The sequence below is a fragment of the Saccoglossus kowalevskii genome, chromosome 4, assembly GCF_978046115.1.
Source record: "Saccoglossus kowalevskii chromosome 4, keSacKowa6.1, whole genome shotgun sequence".
NCBI lineage: Eukaryota > Metazoa > Hemichordata > Enteropneusta > Harrimaniidae > Saccoglossus > Saccoglossus kowalevskii.
The window spans coordinates 42,460,736-42,482,216 of NC_140644.1; the positions used below are offsets into that span (position 1 = coordinate 42,460,736).

A 21,481-nucleotide genomic window follows, 5' to 3' on the forward strand; every position below is an offset into this window, starting at 1 on the left:
ATGAAAAACAAAAGGGACATGCGTTTTGTGGTGCGGGCGATGTAAACATATACTGGAATCCTCTTCAACTTAAAGGTATCTTAATCTTCATCAACTTAAAGGTGTCTGGGGTCCCCTCAGTGGTTTACTAAACGACCACTTCGTCGTGAAAGGGAATTAACCAGGGAAATGAGATCCGAGCTTGGAAACACTAAACCAAACAAAGTAATGGATAAAGTTTAACGGAAAGGTTCTCTTGATGGTTTCTTTGAAGATATCACAGGAAAATGTCGTGACAGTGACTGATAAAACACCACGTGTGCGGTCCCGAAGTTATATTCTACATCTCCATTACGGAGACTAAGGCATCGGCGGCTTCGTAAAAAGATTGTGTCAAGCCGGAACAGCTGGTCGCGCATCGGCCCCTGAGGGGTGACTTCAATTCAGACCAGAATTATGGTGCCTCAATATTGGAAGGAAATATTGACTGTTTACACCGTTTTACTGTGTTCTTGTTGTCATGGGGATTACAACAGAGGTAAGTAGCTCTACAAAGTTATAAGTTACTCAGAGATGTGACAAATACAACCTTATTTCAAATGAATGAAATCAATGATTATGGAAATGGTTTCATGCCCCGATGGGTTGACATTCACAGTGCGTGCTATCAAGGATTCCGGTCAAAGAGCTTCAACCGAGCAAATTTATCACTGCCTTTGAAAGGGCTTCGAAAGAGTAGCTCAAGCTGAACAAAATCGTCCACTTTTGGAAATCTGTGGCGACATTTTTCAAATTTTGTAAAACTAACAGTGGTGAGAATCATATGCATTCTTATGGATATTCTGAGTATTATGTATTCACTGGAGCGCACATGCCGCACATCATTAGTCAGCACCCGGCGCCCGCGCAGTGCACGAAACAGGCTCAACATAGGCCAACATATCGTTCAATATGTTTAATGCACTCCTTCAGGGTCACTACTGCATGCTCACTAAAATGATACACAAACATATTAGCGGCGGCATCACGTTGCAAGATATACTAATGGCGTTAGGCATTTTATCGGGCGCTGACGTCGTACACATAGCTTGTTGGCATGGATAAGTCTTGGGTAAGATAAGGCAACAGGGGGCAATTTCTAACAAGAGACCCTGTGGTTGGACCAGGCAGTCATAGACAAATGTCGGGTAACCGGACACTTAAGCGTGGGAGGAAAGTTCAGACCTAATTTATTTTTCTACATTATTATTTTAAAGTAAAAAATAAATACTCGTGATTTGTCATCATTTCAATAAATTCCTTGTGAATCTATTCGGGGATATATCCAGTAATGCATGAACTATTTGTGTATTCACGTTCCAGTCCTTGTCATTTTTGTCTTTGGTGTTTCAAAAACTGCAAACACTAGAAGAACAATTGGGTCAACAACCTGTCTCTTTGAAATAATAAACGTATCAAGCGCAACGCCATTACTATTCCAATGGCAATATGATTCAAGCCGGGAATATTTATTTGTTCACGTATCTACTCTGATGTTAGTACACTAGTCATGTTTAGTATATGCCGAACATGACCGAAGCTGAATTAGGGGAGGGGTATATATTATATAACAGGCATTTATTGAACATGAAAATTCAAAATATATCCAATTTAATAGTGTTTTGTTACTTAAAAATTATCCTCAAAAGTACGGAAATAATCTAGATGTATGAGTATTGGGTCTGATTCCATGCAGAATAAGCGCTTCGCAATGAAATGTGGTTGTTTACCGGTATATGTGTCTACTATCGTATTCTCTATCTTACTATCACCATAATGGCCATGCAACGTAAACCAGTCTGGTAATAAAGAAACGCTTGGTTTGTACATACATTGTACAGCTTCCCGTTATCCCATTGTTAATCACAGAATATTTCAAAGTGCATTGTAACCATGCCAACCCATTCGAACCTAGACCTTGCAGTAGTGTTCGTCTCATCAAATGTCAAACCCGGGACGTGGGGTAAGAGATATGTCAAGTTCTTCTGGGGCGCTGTTAAAATGCTCACTTCTATTCCATTTGAAGTCCAACCCCCCCCCCCAATCTTTTTAAAACAATGTAAATTCACCAGATATCCTAACGATTTTTTCATAATGCCGATTATTTTACTTTAATTATAAATTGTCTTACACGGTGTTTCCTGTCCTACCCTGTCTGCGGACAACGTTCTTATAAATAACAATTGCGTGCGACGACGAATTCGGATGTTGCCACTGCATGTAACTCCACACGTGGCATATTGGAACGGGCGATCACATTTCAAGATCGTGTCGAAGGTCTAAGCGGAACTTCTGAGTGTGCGTGTTGTTGTGATCCGCTGTTACAACTTGTCGAATTCCCGAGTTGCCTCCTTAGCTTATCACTGCCTCGATGTCATGCCATAACAGTCCCTACAAACATAGAAACATTACGCGCAGCTGTTGACCCCTTATCTAATTTATAATCTACATACAGCAAGCCACACAGTAATTTACGGGGGATTATCAACGCTCCCAAGTGTCTCACGCCATGTTTGAAATTCAGAAGAAAATCACTTCTATTAGTCGACCAATCGATACAATCATCGTGATCAATCAATCAATCAATCAATCATTGTAAACAATTAATACATTATCAATAAATTACATTATCTACCTGGAATGGTGTGTCGCGGTTTATTGATTATAACTTTGTTAACCTAGTATGCCTATATTTCTGTTGCGACTATCGTATTGTTGTGTAAAAACGCAGTAAAATCACTGAAATAAGGAATGTTTTACGGACTTATCTTTGAACTCGTTTATAAATATATATGAATGTCGCACTTTAAGTTATTAGGTCATTATATTTACCGAGAATGTGATAAACAGAGACAATGTCTGTCCGGCCTGTCAATGTTGGATTATTTCAACGATAAAGCCGTTTATACAGAGTTGTAAAATAAATTATCGCCTGATGTACCTGAGTTAAATGTTAAGCATACATGTTTTGCTAAGTTGTAATGATGTTTGGGGGCATCCATACAAGCACCATGTCACAGTCACGTGGTTAAACAACTCAAAGATTAGTATTGATACGGAATATGAAGAAACCTCGAACAGATCAACAAAAGAAACATGAACAAATTTTTTCCTAATATATGAAATGAATAATGAGTCTCAAAGAAGTAGCTTCAGTCATGCGGGTCGTTTCACGTATGATGTTATTTCTGCTAAGTCCTTCATTTGTTTCATGTTTCTTTGACGTGAAATAATCTTATTCACTCTTTGTATCTTTAAATGTATCCGAGAACAACTAAAACCATGAATGAATTAAATCAAATTTCACAAAACTAAAAATAAAGCCTTAAATAAATTTAAAAAAGTGCTTAAAAAGTTAAAACATACAGTAAACATCATTTGTTTCTATTTTGAGCCCAAAATCACACACGGTGACACCACATACATGAAGTCGATGCATATACACTATAGGCGAAAAAAACAAGCTTTTCTCTGATTGGTCAATTTTGTAAATATGATGATATTTGCATGGTGGTAGAAGCGATGTTCTCTCGTTCTTTATTATTCTTGTGAAAAGCTCTATCGATCACGTACACTTCAACCATGAACACATTTATAATAATAAACAGGGGTTCATGTCAACTTTGTTTATGATAAACTAATCAGTGGTTATCTAGTGGAGTTGTTTTGTTGACGTCATCACGGGGCCGGATAGCACGATTACCACTAGCAATACAGATATAAGTGAAGGTTCTCATTTTTTATAAATTCATTTATGTGTTTTTATAAAAATAACAAACTATATGCGATAACTGTATTGTTTGTTCATAGCTAGGTATATACGATTATTGTATTGAACCGAAATTGTCGTCAAATCGAAAGTGCTTATGTAGTTAGCGGTATACGTATGAGCAGGTAAACGTCCACTGTCCGGTACGATGGAATTTTTCAATTTTTGTCTCCCGGGTGCGAAGCACACAATGGGAGTCTTTGCAGTTAGCCTGTCCGTATGTGTATGTGTGTGTCTGTCCGTTCCACTGCTATCTCAAGAACCGTATGTTGGTTTTAATGAAACTTGGTGTATAGATGCTCTGGGCTAATGCGCATATTTGATTAGGCTTTGGTTAAAATCTATGCATATTAATTACCTGGTTTGCATGATAATTAGCTCATTTTTAGCTGTTCCTTGACTCTTCCACTGATATCTAAAGAGCCATTCATTGGATTTTGATGAAACTTGGGACATAGATGCTCTAGACTAATGCACAGATGTGTTTAGTTTTGGGTAAATATCCTTGCATATAATTAACCTAATTTGCTTAATGATTAGTCAATTTTCGGCTTTTCCACTGGTATCTCAAGTACTAATCATCACATTCCAATGAAAATTGCAAAGATACATAGGACGATGCACAGACAGATATGTGAAATATTAATTACCTAATTTGCATAATTAATAAATTTTCAGCTTTTGATATTTCAAGTACTATTATTTCTTTACTTTTCAATGAAACTTGGTACATATATGCTCTAGAATAATGCAGAGACCTGATTAATTTTGGGTAAAAATGTGTGCATATTAATCAACTAATTAGTGCATAATTAGTTAATTTTCGGCTTTTACACTGATATCGCAAGTACTAATTAACCCATTTCAATGCGTCTTGGTACATATATGTTCCAGGACAATGCACAGACCTGATTAGTTTCGGGTTAAAATCAGTGCATATTAATTAACTATTTTGCATAATAATTCCTAATTTTTTGTTCTAATCACATTTCAATGAACCTTCATACATAGATGGTCTGTGACAGTACTTATCTTAATTCAATGAATCTTGGTACATATGTACTCTAACACAATGTGATGATCTAATAAGTTTTAGGTGTATATACATCTATAATAATTACCTAATTTGCACAATAATTTACTTTTCAGCTTTCCACTTATTTAGTTATGATTAATCATCACATTATAATGAGAATGTGTATATGTGCACCCTGAAACAATATACAGACCTAAATCTATGCATAATAATTGCTTAATTTGTATAATAATTCAGTTGGTTCATTGATGTAATCCACAGACATGATTAGTTTAATGTTGATAAACATGCATATTGATTATCTATTATTAGATTTAAAATGAATTCATTGCAGAGGTGTTCTGGAATTAGACTAAAAACCATGGAAGAAAAATCAAATGTATTTTCTGTATGTATTATAAATTTAGATTTTTTCATTTTGTGCATCTCAAATAGCAGATAGTTTTCAAGCTTTTCGTTTGAAAAGCAAATCTTAAATTTTGAATTAATTTAAATGTGTCTCCAATACTCTCAGCACACGGGAGTTCTTTCAAGCTTTCTTTGATTACTTTAATTTGTACGTCAAATCTCATTCTATAGATTACACGGAATTAGTTAGACATATTACACTGCCTCGTACCTCTTGACATTTACATGTTTATAGTTCGTTGCAATCTAGCTTGAAAGGTCAACTTTGCGATAGTTGATTATAATGATCTTAGTGACGTAATTTAACAGTGATTTAACGAGTTCAGATTGCTCAAGCCGAGCCCACGTTCAGTTTCCCAAATAAATGATCCATAATAGTGGAAAATACTCTTAATCATCCAGATCCCTGCTTCCATATATTTCGTTTAAATTCGAAATTGATCCGATCGACCAATGAGAAATATGTGCCCAATGTTGGGTAACATCATATTCCCCTACTGATCTTTTATTTACCGGTTTTATATCAAATGTATTGCCCTTCGAGTATTATTTCAAAACATAGATCTCAGTTTTCTCACTATGTCTGTAACGCACCCTCCATAGTGAATTCGTGTTAATCGATGACAGAGTTTAAATAAAATATTAGTCTCAAGAGTTCGTTCATTGGCCAGTCGGATATAAGCCGATAGTCGACTGTCTTTCGCGGAGTTAGGTAATTCCTGACTGGTACGCCATGATAGTGCGATATCGGACACGATACCGAGCTTTTCTTCAACAAGACAACTTAAAGTACATGGTAGTGAGCTGTCTTGTAAAGTGGTTGTGGAATGCAACGAACTGTTGTCAATGTCATCGCGTGGTTGTCCGCATAATTTGTTAGTGAAGCAAATTAAAACTTGTCAATGTGTTTATACTTGGCACACGCGTAACATATGTCTAAAAATTGAAACTATCGATCATATTTAATTGCTTATGGTATAGAAACAATTTTATGCCGAATTATTTATCTCTTTCTTTCTGTTCTGCAACTCCCTCTCTCAGCTTCAAAATGGCGGTGTGTTGTTACTAACAGTATGAATTGTTGAAATGCAGATTTCCTAGTCGTGTTCGAGTTTCCGCCTCATGGTAATTAGGATTTCCGGAAGTGTATGTAGTGGTCCCAGAAGAGGGGGTTGTATGAGGTTATATGCCTGTCCAATTGATCTTACTTTAAAGCGTATATTGTTTTTCAGTGCGGTATTATATTAGAAGAGATTTTAAGATATACACATGTTACAGCGGCCGTCCCTCAACAAATAATAAAGCCAAGGCATTTTCGATTTCGAAATAGCGAAACTCTCCCTTTTTACGCAAACTGGGAAGTTCGAATTACTAAACGAAGTACAGGACGAGGAAGATGAAATATCCAAGAACCAACACATTATTATATTGTATTATATTTGAAATTATATCACAAAACTGAATATTTGTGGTGTATTTAAGTCTAACCGGACCGGAAGTGGGAATTCGTTAGTACTCTAAATATCCAAGCATATTTTAGTATTAGGTAGTAAAAAGTATCGAACATACAGTTTGATAGAAACGTAATTTACACAGTAGAAGTTCAGAAAAACAGTTCAGTATGGTTGTGACAATTTATAATTATGTACTAAAATGTGAGTGTAATATCGAAAACAATCTTTTAGCCCTCCCCTAAACAGTTATGGTGTAACACACCTCCCCACGTGGTTGGAAAATCCTCAAATTCCGCACATTCAGGCTTGTCGTTTATTGCGTATTTATGTTAGGCAGTTATTCGTCAATGGCCGTTCTAGATTCCGATCGACTTTACTGTCGGTGGGTAACCCATTCAGTCGCTGCGAGACAAGTAGCTTTTTGCATGATATTGTAAACGCATTTTTTTCGCTGGTTTTTATTTTCGCTATTTGCGCCGATATTTGAAATTCGCTAAACACGTGAAATGATAATATAACTTATTGTTGCCCGGCCAATTGATTTCCAAAACGTGAAATTAAATATTAATGATATTTTTTTTGAAATCACTCCCTGATATCAACTATGATAATTTATACATATTCTGAAAGCTAGAATACATAAGAACACACACGGACATGTTTTAAATTATTATTTCTGTTTCTCGTCAAAAAAAGTTAAAATAAAGGAATATGCATTGCGAACATCAACTTGAGATGTACTTACTTTAGCTTACACATGTTCAAAGCTATTTTACGATGAATTGTGTTCACTGGCAAAATAGGAACTATGACATGTTACAATCCATGCAATATACTATCGAATCGTTTTTTTTTTCAACTTACGAAACAACTTTTGACATGATGTATTACAGCGTGGATGCGCAAACAATGATTAATTTGGGTTTCACCGCAATAGCTAACAACGTTACAACCCAGATGCATCTGTTTTCTTGTATATTAATGATTCCAGGAAATAGCTGTGTTGTTTTAATGACGACTTTACCGACAGGGGCTGATTACTACCTTATACTAAAATATTTTTGGAAATATGAGTACTAACAAATTTAAAATGCACCACGAATATTGACTTTTGAGATATCATTTTGGTATGTGTTGTTTCTTGTATTTCCACTAAAATACGTTCAAGATCTGCACTTTCTCATAGCATAAACACGGGTTTTACCTTAGCTTACTAAAATTAAAATATGATTGGGGTCGCAGTCGCTGCCGCGCGGTAAGTAGTCTCTCACCTCTTGGTTATAATTGTCGTCCAAATAATTCACGCCCTAAATTTGGGTTTCCTGGCGCCTCTAATAAATAAGCTAAATTACCGCTGGACTAAATCAATAACATATCACCCCAAAAAAATGGATTATTGGGCAAAAATCTTTTTCTTTCTTTTTTTGACCTCGACATTTTTCGCTTGGAAAGCCATTCACGATAAATTTTGATTCACAGGACGCGTTTAATAAATAACCTATCTAAGCGCTCTGCTGAATCATTCATATTGCCCCAAATAAATATGGAAGAATGGGCGAACATTCTAAACATTCGTCGTGATATTGCATTACTTGCATAGATTGCGTTTTTGTCATGCCATAAATTGTGTTTTTAGAGTCTCTCAATTTCGTTTCAAAGACTGCAGTCGCGCAGAGATAACCAGAACGTTGGATACTTCGTCGTGAAATTCACGTGCAGTAAGTTACGTTTTTGGATTCCCCCAAATTTGTTTTAACCTTTGTCACCTATTTCCACATCAGAGTGAATTATAGCATTAATATTTGTTTCCCGGGAATCGTTGCTGGTATTTTCGCTCGAAAACACAAGGGCCATAAGACTTGATTTCCATGGACGCAGGTCGTTTGGATCGAATGATTCCTTTTGTTTCAAGTTCGTTATATGCCTAGAAGCATAGCAACGTTGTTATTTTGTGAATAAATGGACGTTGTCTATTCAAATAAAGAATTTTGATATGCCAATCGAACAACTCCGTACTGGAATGTCTCCAGTATAAAAAGAAATTTGACAATGATACTAGCCCAAAATGGACTTTTCAAGGCGTCTTTAATGTAATCGCATTGTTGAGTGACTGTGATGTAATCGATAATGTTGACGTCGCCGTACGTAAAAACACACTCTCGAACTTGACAACATTCAGTCTCAAACAACTAAGCAAATGGACGGAAATATCAGTTAAACAATCATGAAGACTGATGATTCGAATGATGGCCGGAATAGCTGTATTGTTCAGTTTATATGCAATTGTGATTCTCAATGTCGATGTGCAAAATATCGCTGGTCTGGGCAGCGACGGCTAACAGACTAATTTGATTCTGTAAGTTTTGTTTCGGACAACGGGCTTTTACCTTTTTGTTTGCTATTCTGACTTTTCTTGGTCGAATTTCACACTGATAAATAAGTATTAAGTAAGTAAACGATCCGGCGCATAGTCAACATAAAACTCTTGATAACAGGTAGGACCTGAAGGTAGCGTCAACATACAGGATTAATGGGCAAGTGACAATCCCTTTTTCCAAATCTCATTTATTAGAATTTCGGCATGAAGTAACACGTTATCATTATATCAAGGAAAAATAAGATTTTTTTTTGTCCAGGTTGTATAATGGATTCTATAATTAATATATCATGTGTATTTTTGTAAAGTGTACCTTTATGTATTACCGGTAAAATATGCACGTATCAGGGTTCGTGAGGGGAGGTTCATAGGTTGAAAACGGATAAATAGCACATATACACACGTGTTCGTAGTAAGTTTTCTTTATTGAAAAACATCACAGCTTCCATGCCCACATGGATTCAACTCATTGTAGTGAATTTTATAGAGCTATATCAAAGGCAGACCGGCCAAGAATTATGTAAAGTCGCCATTTGACACCAGTCAACACCTTGAGTCAGGCAACTGTCACCATTTATATCTCAGTAATTGACAGACAGTAAGTGTTAAGTTGTCTCCTCCAGTCCTTTTACGACCAATTAAATACAAGATGCAAAGAAACATTAGTTGTTTTACTTACTTGGATGTAACTGTTACTTACTTGGATGTAACTGTTACTTACTTGGATGTAACTGTTACTTACTTGGATGTAACTTTTACTTACTTGGATGTAACTGTTACTTACTTGGATGTAACTGTTACTTACTTGGATGTAACTTTTACTTACTTGGATGTAACTGTTACTTACTTGGATGTAACTGTTACTTACTTGGATGTAACTTTTACTTACTGGGATGTAACTGTTACTTACTTGGATGTAACTGTTACTTACTTGGATGTAACTTTTACTTACTTGGATGTAACTGTTACTTACTTGGATGTAACTTTTACTTACTTGGATGTAACTGTTACTTACCTGGATGTAACTGTTACTTACTTGGATGTAACTGTTACTTACTTGGATGTAACTTTTACTTACCTGAATGTAACTGTTACTTACTTGGATGTAACTGTTACTTACTTGCATGTAACTGTTACTTACTTGGATGTAACTTTTACTTACTTGGATGTAACTGTTACTTACTTGGATGTAACTTTTATTTACTGGGATGTAACTGTTACTTACTGGGATGTAACTTTTACTTACTTGGATGTAACTGTTACTTACCTCGATGTAACTGTTACTTACTTGGATGCAACTGTTACTTACTTGGATGCAACTGTTACTTACTTGGATGTATCTGTTACTTACTTGGATGTAACTTTTACTTACCTGGATGTAACTGTTACTTACTTGGATGTAACTGTTACTTACTTGGATGTAACTTTTACTTACTTGGATGTAACTGTTACTTACTGAGATGTAATTGTTACTTACTTGAATGTAACTATTACTTACCTGCATGTAACTGTTACTTATTTGGATGTAACTGTTACTTACTTGGATGTAACTGTTACTTACTTGGTTGTAACTGTTACTTACTTGGATGTAACTTTTACTTACTTGGATGTAACTTTTACTTACTGAGATGTAACTGTTACTTACTTGGATGTAACGGTTACTTACTGGGATGTAACTGTTACTTACTTGGATGTAACTGTTACTTACTGAGATGTAACTGTTACTTACCTGGATGTAACTGTTACTTACTTCTACATACCAGTTAACGTATACCAATTTTATAGCTTACAAAATATTTGTAGACTATTGTCAAGTAATATGAGAGGGTGCACGAGAAACTAGCTGGGATATATACATCCCAGTTAACGTATATGCTACATATATTTTTACTACCATAAAAATATGAAGTGCACAGATAGGGGAAATGTCTCATGGCATGGAAAAATAATTTTTGTTTTTTTGTCCAGGTTATATAATAAATGTTTTGAGTGTGTAAGCATAGTAAGCATGCAAAGTAAACAGAATTATGTGAATTTGCATTGGTGGTGGGAATTCCCATGCCAATTTATAAAATTGTGAACAAATATTTTCGTAAATAATACTAATTCTCGTTAGTGTGTATCATTTATGCATGTAATTACATATTCCATATACTTTGTGTCATTTTAATTATACATGGTATCCCCAGATTAACACCGGTTGTTTAATGGCACATACAACATTAGATTCTCGACTCCGATGAAAAGACAAGTTTCTGCCACTCACCACGAAAGCCACTCATTGCGAAGCTACTAGTTTTATTAACAGATAAATTAAAAGTGAGATTGTCCTTGGTCGCTACCTTGATAAGAGCGAACTTTCAAAATTATCAACAAGTTTGACGACTGACGTGATGTGAATGATTGTTTCCGCCTCTTTCGTTTAATGCGTGCTCCGTGAATTTCATCGTAACGGTATATAGAATGTGGCCATGACCCTCTTTTTTTAACAAAGACTGTATTTTGATATACTAGTAAAAATGGGATAAAGTTATGCAACAGTACACGTACTCCAATGTTCTGATACATCGGTTGTTTGTAAACGTGTATCATCACCAAGAACACGCCAAATAATAAATTATTGTCATGACATGTACGTAGTCTTCAATTAACGCAATGGACTCGTTGTTGCTATGCTCTCGTGAGAAACATGACTCATTCGGAATTTGCTTGAAAAATTTATAGTTCAAGTCAGTTATGTTGCATACGTTTTTAGCGAGAACCAAGTCGTCGACGATATGAGTGATTGTCCGTCGTCGTCCGGCGTCGTCCGTCGTCCGTCGTCGTCGTTCGTGTCAATGTTTTACTTTTTCGACTTCTTCTTGAAAACTAAAAGCCTGAATGCTTTCATACTTGGTGTATATGTACCTTGGGTAGACCTCTCTCGGATTTGTTCATTTCATGATGATATCTTCAATTCTCTAATTTTGGTGAATATTTTTGGTAAAAAGTGATATTTTCAACTTCTTGTTAAAAACCGCAAGTCCAATTGCGTTGATATTACATATATAGGTACTGCATGTGGACCTCTCTCAGATTTGTTCATTTTGTAATGATAACTTTAATTCTCTAATTTTGGTGAATATTTTTGTCATTTTTGGTAAAAAGTGATATTTTCGACTTCTTGTTGAAAACCGCAAGTGCAATTGCTTTGATATTACATATATAGGTACTACATGTGGACCTCTCTCAGATTTGTTCATTTTGTAGTGATATCTTAAATTTTCTAATTTTGGTGAATATTTTTGTCATTTTTGGTAAAAAAAGATATATTCGACTTCTTGTTAAAAACCGCAAGTCTGATTGCTTTTATATTACATATATAGGTACTACATGTGGACCTCTTTCAGATTTGTTCATTTTGTAATGATATCTTTAATTCTCTAATTTTAGTGAATATTTTTTTAATTTTTGGTAAAAAGTGATATTTTTGACTTCTTGTTGAAAACCGCAAGTCTGATTGCTTTTATATTACATATATAGGTACTACAGTTCATGATGTGGACCTCTTTCAGATTTGTTAATTTCGTGGTGATATCTTCAATTATCTAATTTTGATGATTATTTTTGGTGAAAACAGCAAGTCCTGTTGCTTTGATACTATACATATTGTTCATTTTCTAATGATTTCTTCTGTTCTTTAAATGCAATGTGCATTGCTAACAGTGGAGCTATCTCAGCCGACAGGCTGCTTGTTTGAATATAATTTGGATGTATGAGATTTGCTTTCGCGTCCAATTCAACACCCCCCATTCGAAGTTTGTTAAGGGTTAAATGTACATTGTCCCTACACACTATCACACAGTCTCTTCAACTGTAAGCACCACAACATAGCGATAATTCTTTACTCAGTACCTTTTTTTTACTTACAGTGAAAATGTTTGGCAAGGATGATACTAGTGACTGTGGAATGTATCGACCATATCTGATTGGCGGAGTCATACTAGCTGAAAACGACGGTTCAAAAGATAGTTATTTTCACTACGACTGTACTGTATCAATGCGCACTGTACCTGGTATGAACATTAATCTGCGATTCGAAACTTTCAAAGTCATTTCTGATGATCCAGAGTCATGTGGAAATCATAGATTAGAGATTTATGACGGTTTTAACAGCACCGAACGACCTCTCACATCTAAACGTGGCTTGTGTTCGAACTACACTCCTTCCGATGAAGGGACTTCATATGGATATATACCAGACGAGATTAATTCGAGCCAAGGTGGAGTGACAGTCAGGTTGAGAAGAGCCATCGCACCTTTGGCCGAATTTAAAATAATTTTTACATCGTTTTATAATTATTCAGGTAAATATTTCAGTTGTCTATTTAAATCTGTAAGCGAAAATATGATTGGCTACGCAGTTAGATGATGAATTTTGATAGCCAATATGGGACAATTATGGTAAAGAGAATGTTTTCATCGAGTTCGTGAAACTCTTCAATTCGATGGATCGACTGTGCTTAACTGTGCTTTGAGTTCACATGCATCTGCGTAGTGGGAATGCTATTTTATTTGTTGTTTATGTTTGTATGGACTAGTTTCCAATGTTTGTTTATTTTACCTCACACACTCGGCGTGGTCCATACTTGGAATAAAGTGTAATTTGAATGACATTGTGGCCGTGTGAGAGAAAGGCTTCGATCAGGTTCTGTCTGAGTCAGAGCGGCTTTAGTAGTTTGCCGTTACTTACATCAAATGACCTTTGTCTAATAATACTAAATCCATTAGCAATTCTGGGTGGGAGATTTACGTAGTAGAACTATTATGCAAATTATTGTTTTGCCTTGCATATATTTGGAGTAAATTTTGTTAACGATGATGTCACTTTGATGTTTTTTGGTTGCTTTGATCTATCAAATGTTTATGGCATAAATGTATGCATGTATTAAGTTTGATCTGTGAGTATTTTGTGTTTCTACATTTTCTTTAAGCAGATTTTTATTTTCAAAATCCACGTAATGTTGAACCGACAATGCGCGACCAAAGCAATGTATACACAGCAAAACGTTATTTCTAGCAGTTTTCCCTATTAGTGGGTAATATATTTGCAATTTTATCAATTTTATTGAGAGTGATTTACTATAAATTAACAGCACACGAAACACGTGGATATAATTACGTGGTGTATAGTTTTTTTTATCAACCGTCAGGCCTTGGGGTAGTTGGCTACCATTACAATTTATAGCCAGTTTTCCTTGACCTTTGACCAGCTTTATTTTATGATGCTGCTTACAAAATCCAGATAAAAAGTATGATAACTGAACTACTTTTCACAAAAATGTGTCAAACTTTTTTACCTATTTACTATTTCGTTCCAGTACACACTAATGCTATACATTGTATATAAAATAACGATTTAACATGAATTCCGATAACAATAGTTTCAAAAAGACCAAATTTCGCTTGTTTTCGCATAAAATCAACTTATTTTGAAAGAATGTGACATTTTCTTTGTTTTTAGTTAAGGTAAGGATGCAGTTTACCTGACAGGTATTTTAATTAGTTAATTAGGAAACCAAGATGACCTCCCTTGTCCACAAAACTATATATTTTCGGAAAGCTTATTGTATGAATTTTAAAATTTTGTTAGTATTTTTTAGCTCCGCTCTCGACTTTGTCGAGCGGAGCTTATCATATGAGTGATTGTCCGTCGTCGTCCGTCGTCCGTCGTCCGTGTCAATGTTTTACTTTTTCGACTTCTCCTTGAAAACTACAAGCCTGAATGCTTTGATACTTGGTGTATATGTACCTTGGGTAGACCTCTCTCAGGTTTGTTCATTTCATGGTCATATCTTCAATTCTCTAATTTTGGTGAGTATTTTTGTCATTTGTGGTAAAAAGTGATATTTTCGACTTCTTGTTAAAAACCGCAAGTCCAATTGCTTTGATATTACATATATAGGTACTACATGTGGATCTCTCGCAGATTTGTTCATTTTGTAATGATATCTTCAATTCTCTAATTTTAGTGAATATTTTTGTCATTTTTGGTAAAAAGTGATATTTTCAACTTGTTAAAAACCGCAAGTCCAACTGCTTTGATATTACATGTATAGGTACTACATGTGGACCTCTCTCAGATTTGTTCATTTTGTAATTATGTCTTTAATTCTCTAATTTTGGTGAATATTTTTTTAATTGTTGGTAAAAAGTGATATTTTCGACTTCTTGTTAAAAACCACAAGTCCAATTGCTTTGATATTACATATATAGGTACTACATGTGGACCACTCTCAAATTTGTACATTTCATGTTGATATCTTCAATTCTTTAATTTTGATGAATATTTTTATCATTTTATGTAAAAAGTGATATTTTCGACTTCTTGTTAAAAACCACAATCATTTATGGTGAAAAAAGATATTTTTGAATTCTTGTTGAAAACAGCAAGTCCCGTTGCATTGGTACTATGCATATTGTTCATTTTCTAATGATATCTTCTGTTCTTTAATTGAAATGTGCATTGCTAACAGCGGAGCTATCTCAGCCGAGAGGCTGCTTGTTTTATGGACAATGTAGCTTGAAATATGCACAGAAAATTTTTGATTTTAAAAGAAACACATTCTAAACCATGCTTCTGTTTCTTGTCATTATTGGTTTACGTGTACATCTGATTACTATGAAGAAAGTCCCGTCTTCAAAACTGTCTACCAGTTGTCACTTTTGCAGGGCAGATGCTCAAATTTCACTACTTCAACACCGAGACTTGTTGTCTGTACGATTGTTGTAACACTGTTCAACCAAAAACAATGCCCCGACGGCGTTTTGAAGATAAACACATTGTCAATCATTTGTGAAAATTTTAAAACAAAAGGTCAAAGCGTCTAGGAGCTATTTATTTTTAAGTTCTGGGATGTGCACTAAAAAGAAGCTGAGATAATTGCTAATTTGCATAACAATTCACTCAGTAAGAAGTTTGCTAATGCTCATAATTAAAATGGATGTAACAGTTCCAAATTTAAATGTATTATCATTTTGTAAAAAGTTAAATATAGTGCATTATATGGAGATCCCGTCATTTCTTTTTTTCACCATGTTTCTTTTTTATTATTTATGTACAGCCCTGCTAAGCATTCAAAAGGGAGAATGTTTGCACCTGATATATATATTTGGATAATAAAAAGCAAAAAAAAATCACTCCCCCAAACCTGCATCTCGAATACACGACCGTAAGTTGTCTGAACTTCCGAAACTTATATAAATACAGGAAACATAACCGTAGTTATTTCAGGCATCATTTATGACGTCATAATTTATGACGACACGATAATATGCAAATTATGCGTAGATGAAGTTTACGTAGTTGAGAATTGAGTCTACTTTAATTTTATGAAATTACTAGCAAATAAATAATACATGAATTATGAAATGAATGTATATAAATAATTAATAAATATATAGAAAAAATACACAAACTATTCTCATTTTAATCCGATTGACCATGGGAATATTTGAGAATCGTACAGAATGCGAGTAATGACATTTTGACCGCATTAAGTTACTCCATATTCTCAGTCTTCGATTCTCAGTTATGACTACGATAGTGACGTCCACGTCTGGAATTAGAACACCCGTGATTCATTCTTCAAAATATTATAAAAAGTAGATAGAATGTTTATTAATATCCTCGGGCAAGCCCTCAATAATTCATCGGAGTACATCGGCGCTTTCAAATTACGTGACGCGATGAACGATTGAATTGGCCAAATGTTATTAAAAACATGGGCTGTTGATCTTCAAGTCGCGGTTGGATTTCTGGCGTGTATGCTTCACACAAGTTTGAACAGCTGGATCCTAAACGAAGTTCTGTTTCTATATATATTTTTTATTATAAAGGATTCCCAGAATCAATCCTCAGATTATTTCACATTTGAAAGAATTCACCACTCATTTTTAGTCCTATTCAGGCGCAGCCTGGGTCTTTTTCATGATTTTCATCCAAAATTACCTCTCCCAACAGCACTGAGAGAACAACTGAGCATGCTCAGAATAAATAATTAGCTTAGATTATAATTTTAGGGTTTTCAGTGACGTCATGACCTTGATCTGAATCAGTGACAGAAATGAACCACAGTCTGGTTTTGTTTGGTTTTATGAAAAATTAACGCTGAAATCTTGAAAAAAGCAGATGTTCCATGTATTAATTTAACATGAGTATTTTATAATTAAATGACGGGGACTGTGTTATGTTTAATACAAGACTGGTAATTTCAATAGTTTTGTATTTCACTGTGATATATACATTATGCATCTTTTTGTATGTACTGTTTATAAATCATTGCCATGACAATCAATATCCATATCCATATCATATAAAACATTAATAGTCAGTGAAATATTGAAACGATCCGATGAGTTGTAGAATATTGACTCGCACACTATAGATGACGTCACGGTGGTAGATAACATTATCATCTGGAACAATGTTGTGTGTTTTCATGGAAATGTGGGAATTATTTTTGAAAACTATGGATAGATTCCAGAATGTAGGACAATATTAATTGGCTTCACTGTATGCTTTCCACTTTAAATTATTCAAATTTATATAAAATAGCGTTCCTATGACTACAAAGAATATGTCATTCTTTTCTGAATTCCTCTTCAGCCTCGCGGGGAGGTCACATATTTCATTTTGCACAAGGCAGTCCGAATGACATGTTCTATTCTTGTCATTATTTAAGATTGCCTAATCCATATGTTACACATTCGTGTCATCAATTAACATTAAATGGGAAGTCACGTCAAACAACATAATGCTCCCTAAGGAAAGAGCTCCACAAATATAGGAAAATGCAATCTGCCCGCAAAGGTTTGTGGGTAAAGTGTGACATCATATCCTCTTTGATGGTTGACTAAATAATACTTGTGAAAAGTCTAGAGAATGAAAAGTGATAAAAAAACCGTAAATTGCATGTTCTTACATTTTCAGTTCTTATTGCATTTCCTCTACTTGACATAGAGGCAGATATAATTCTAATTAGCATAATTTACTAAGTACGAGGTTTATTTCACTGGCACATGTTGAAATGTATTGATAAGAAGCGTCCACATATCTCATCTCATAACACTCCAGGGAAATGCTATTATCCCTCTTTAATCATGTTATTCGAACGCTAAAATGTGATGTTCTATTTTCGTTTCTCTGACTCCGATCCAAATGAGCCGTGACAAAGGAGTGAAGAAGGTTCGTCAAAGTGACCCGTAGAGGTCAAATCCAAATGGCACAGTATATTTGTTATTACGTTCCAGGGTTCTGGTAACAAATTTATATAGTGTAAATAATGTCAATGGACACACAAACATGTGGGTTATAAGTGCTTTTAGCTCCATAACACATTTTCTGGTGTTTGTTTGGACAGTGCTTTCAATTGTTGATGGTCTTCGACTTAAGTGATTGACACGTTACTGGTGTTCGCCAATTTTGCGTGCTTCAGTGGGTCCATTTTAAATGTTTCAGCTTCGCCAAGGCGAGTTCTAATGATATGCTGTTTTACCATAGATTTTTGATTATTGATTGGTCACCAAATTTAATCACAGTACATACGTCGTGTTCATTCTAGATTACATTAGAGAAACATATGACCTCTTAGGAAATTAAGAATGTGGACACTTGTTGTTTATGTTGCTCTGACATTCCCAAATAGTGAAAAAAATACAAAACTCAAACGACTGTAGTTAAATTTAAACCAGAATATATTTCTAGTAATTTCAATAAAAATCATAGATGACTTTTAACAGTCACTCGCGTTCGAACTTTAAATGATTGCGAATAGACCACCAACAAATGACATGTTTACTTTTATGATCAAAGTTTATTCATTTATCCATGAATATTTTGTAAGAGAAGATGTAAATCTTTTCAACCTGCCCAGTTTGTTTAACTATATAACATATACGTATAACTTTAAGACTCCACATTCCCATTGGTATTCAACAGATTTACTGTGGGGCCTGTTACTGTATATTTCAATTCGGAATCAAGGCGTTTGCCCGTGCTGCGACGTGCGCGAAACAACTCAATGCTGTCAGCTCACAGGTCTTGTCTATGGCCGTAATATTCAATATGTCAAAGGTCAGTGGTCTTTTTCCGCGCGTGCTCGTGGATTGTTGGTAGTCATAATAATACGCTGTGTTGTCTCTTTCAGATGGCGATTGCTTTTCATGTGTAAACACTTCTGGTTTATGTATATCTCGAAGTTTGACATGTGATGGAATTTATAACTGCATTAACGGGGCCGATGAAGACGTCATAGACGGGCCTTGTAGAGGTAAGAGTGGAATTTAATACTAATGGAGGCAATGGCGCCATCTAGCGACAAGGTGCTTCTGAGAGAAGTCGTTCGCTGCGTCCTTATTGTATTTATCTGTGGTCTTCCCTTTCATTGATGGATGACTACGCAAACAAGTACTGCCTTCCACCCGTCTACGTCATTTTGACGTCACAAGAGCGCTTCGTCGCATGATGGCGCGACTTTTGACCTTTAAAATCATTCCGATGTTTCTCCGTTGTACATTAAACATGCATAGGGACAATTTATTGCTCACACTACACAATGGATGGTACTGGGGTATGTAGACTATTTTAGTCATTTATAAATGTACCACTTGGGTTACATGAATCTTCGGGATGTTTAGGTCATTTTAACACATTCAATAGCAGAGTGACGTCAGAGGCTGATATATCATACCATCTGTGTAACTGCGCCCCTCACGGCCCAGCAAGTAAAACACTCTACCAATGCACAATGTGTTCCACACGTGGTATTGGTTTGTTTTATAGATCATGCCGTGTCCACACTTAAATTAAATGATACTAATTACTGTTCGTCTCTTTCTACAGGTGACCTGCATACTTTATTAGACCTTTCCAAGGTTGGATTGATGCTAATCGTCGGTGTTTCAGTAGTTCTCAGTGTTGCTCTCATCCTTGTCTCGATCATCGTACTATTTTACCTCGTCCGATATATCCGAAGACGCAGGGAATATGTCGTAGAGGTCGCGTCGATGGCCAGTATGTGTTCAACGGATGCAGAATCGCAGACATATTCCAGACTAAATAGTATTTCTTCAAGAACTCGACACCATCCGGGGGATGACTCTACGCCCGTTATGTCTCGAGATAACGGTAACCACTCAGCAGCCAATGGTAGCGCCCTCAACAGAGAATCAGAAGATACCATAGAAATGACTGAGAAAACATGATTTTTTGGATAATATATTGTATTGACATTTGACACTATACATTTGCTCATCTACGAGTCTCATCTTAATTAGTGACCCATCCTGACCCAAAGTAAATCATCATTGCTAAATTGTGTTTTTGTGTCTCTACTAAAAGTTCTGCCGCCCAGATTATTATAACGTTCGTCTGCAATCATCTTCGGTGATGATACTTTATTTTTTATTGATGACGTCTGATAGAAAAATGCCTAATAATCCATAGTTAAAGAGGTATAATATGTAAGTGTACAACGTTATTCGGTTCTTACTGGGTACAACTGTGTTAATTCGTTTATGTCAGACTACAGTCCGATATTCAACGTGGTATGCCTCGTCTCATGGACGAATCATAGAGTGCGCCCTCTAGAGTTCTACTTATCCATTAATAACTTTACGGGTTTTGATTTCCCAAATCTTTTTTCAAAGAACGTTTCAAAGCTTTTTATTTGAAATTACGTTCATTTCGAATATATTAGTAGTTAACGATCGGAGATTGGAACAAAGTGACAATAAATCCCAATCAAACGATCTTCATTATGCCGCTAGAGGGCGTTCATATTATCGTCACTCACTGCAGCTCGCTGTACTTCACAATATCACAAAACATTAACTTAAAGGGCGGCGGTCGTCGCGCCGCGTCCTGTTCGATATGGGACTCATAGCGACATATACATCGCGTGTAAAATACATTGTTTATTTACACGAAATTCGAACACGCGGTTCGCGACGACCACTGCGCTTTAACCAAGACTGAACATCTGTCACATGTATACTGTTTTCAGACTTTTTTTACTGTCTCTGAGTAAACAACTATTGCTGTTGGCATACAGTATATATTGGATTAATTACAAACTTCTTACTTGCCCCATGATCCTCTGTACTACTCTGGTTACAGCATACTACGTAAAATACGTGGCGACTTGTGTGTAATAATGAACATCAAAATAACTTCAATTGTTGCTTGTTTTATCAGTAGGCTATGTTTTTATCAGTAGGCTATGTTTTTATCAGTAGGCTATGTTTTTATCAGTAGGCTATGTTTTTATCAGTAGGCTATGTTTTTATCAGTAGGCTATGTTTTTATCAGTAGGCTATGTTTTTATCAGTAGGCTATGTTTTTATCAGTAGGCTATGTTTTTATCAGTAGGCTATGTTTT

General features: G+C 35.5%; 1 protein-coding gene across 1 annotated transcript; it reads left to right on the plus strand.

The window, feature by feature from the left end:
- Nucleotides 1-175: 175 nt before the first annotated feature.
- Nucleotides 176-20,345, plus strand: LOC144360002 (neuropilin and tolloid-like protein 1). The gene is made up of 4 exons (XM_085498634.1): nt 176-517; nt 12,974-13,408; nt 19,250-19,372; nt 19,945-20,345. Exons 1-4 carry the CDS (start codon nt 436-438, stop codon nt 20,304-20,306), a joined length of 1,002 nt encoding a protein of 333 aa, XP_085354760.1. The 5' UTR covers nt 176-435; the 3' UTR covers nt 20,307-20,345.
- The last annotated feature ends 1,136 nt before the right edge of the window (nt 20,346-21,481 follow it).

What these genes read in the sequence shown, in the direction of transcription:
- LOC144360002 (XM_085498634.1), top strand. Translation starts at nt 436, where the DNA reads ATGGTGCCTCAATATTGGAAGGAAATATTGACTGTTTACACCGTTTTA. An exon ending in TCATGGGGATTACAACAGAG is followed by an intron (nt 518 to 12,973) that starts GTAAGTAGCTCT and finishes TTTTACTTACAG; the next exon opens with TGAAAATGTTTGGCAAGGAT. An exon ending in CATAGACGGGCCTTGTAGAG is followed by an intron (nt 19,373 to 19,944) that starts GTAAGAGTGGAA and finishes CTCTTTCTACAG; the next exon opens with GTGACCTGCATACTTTATTA.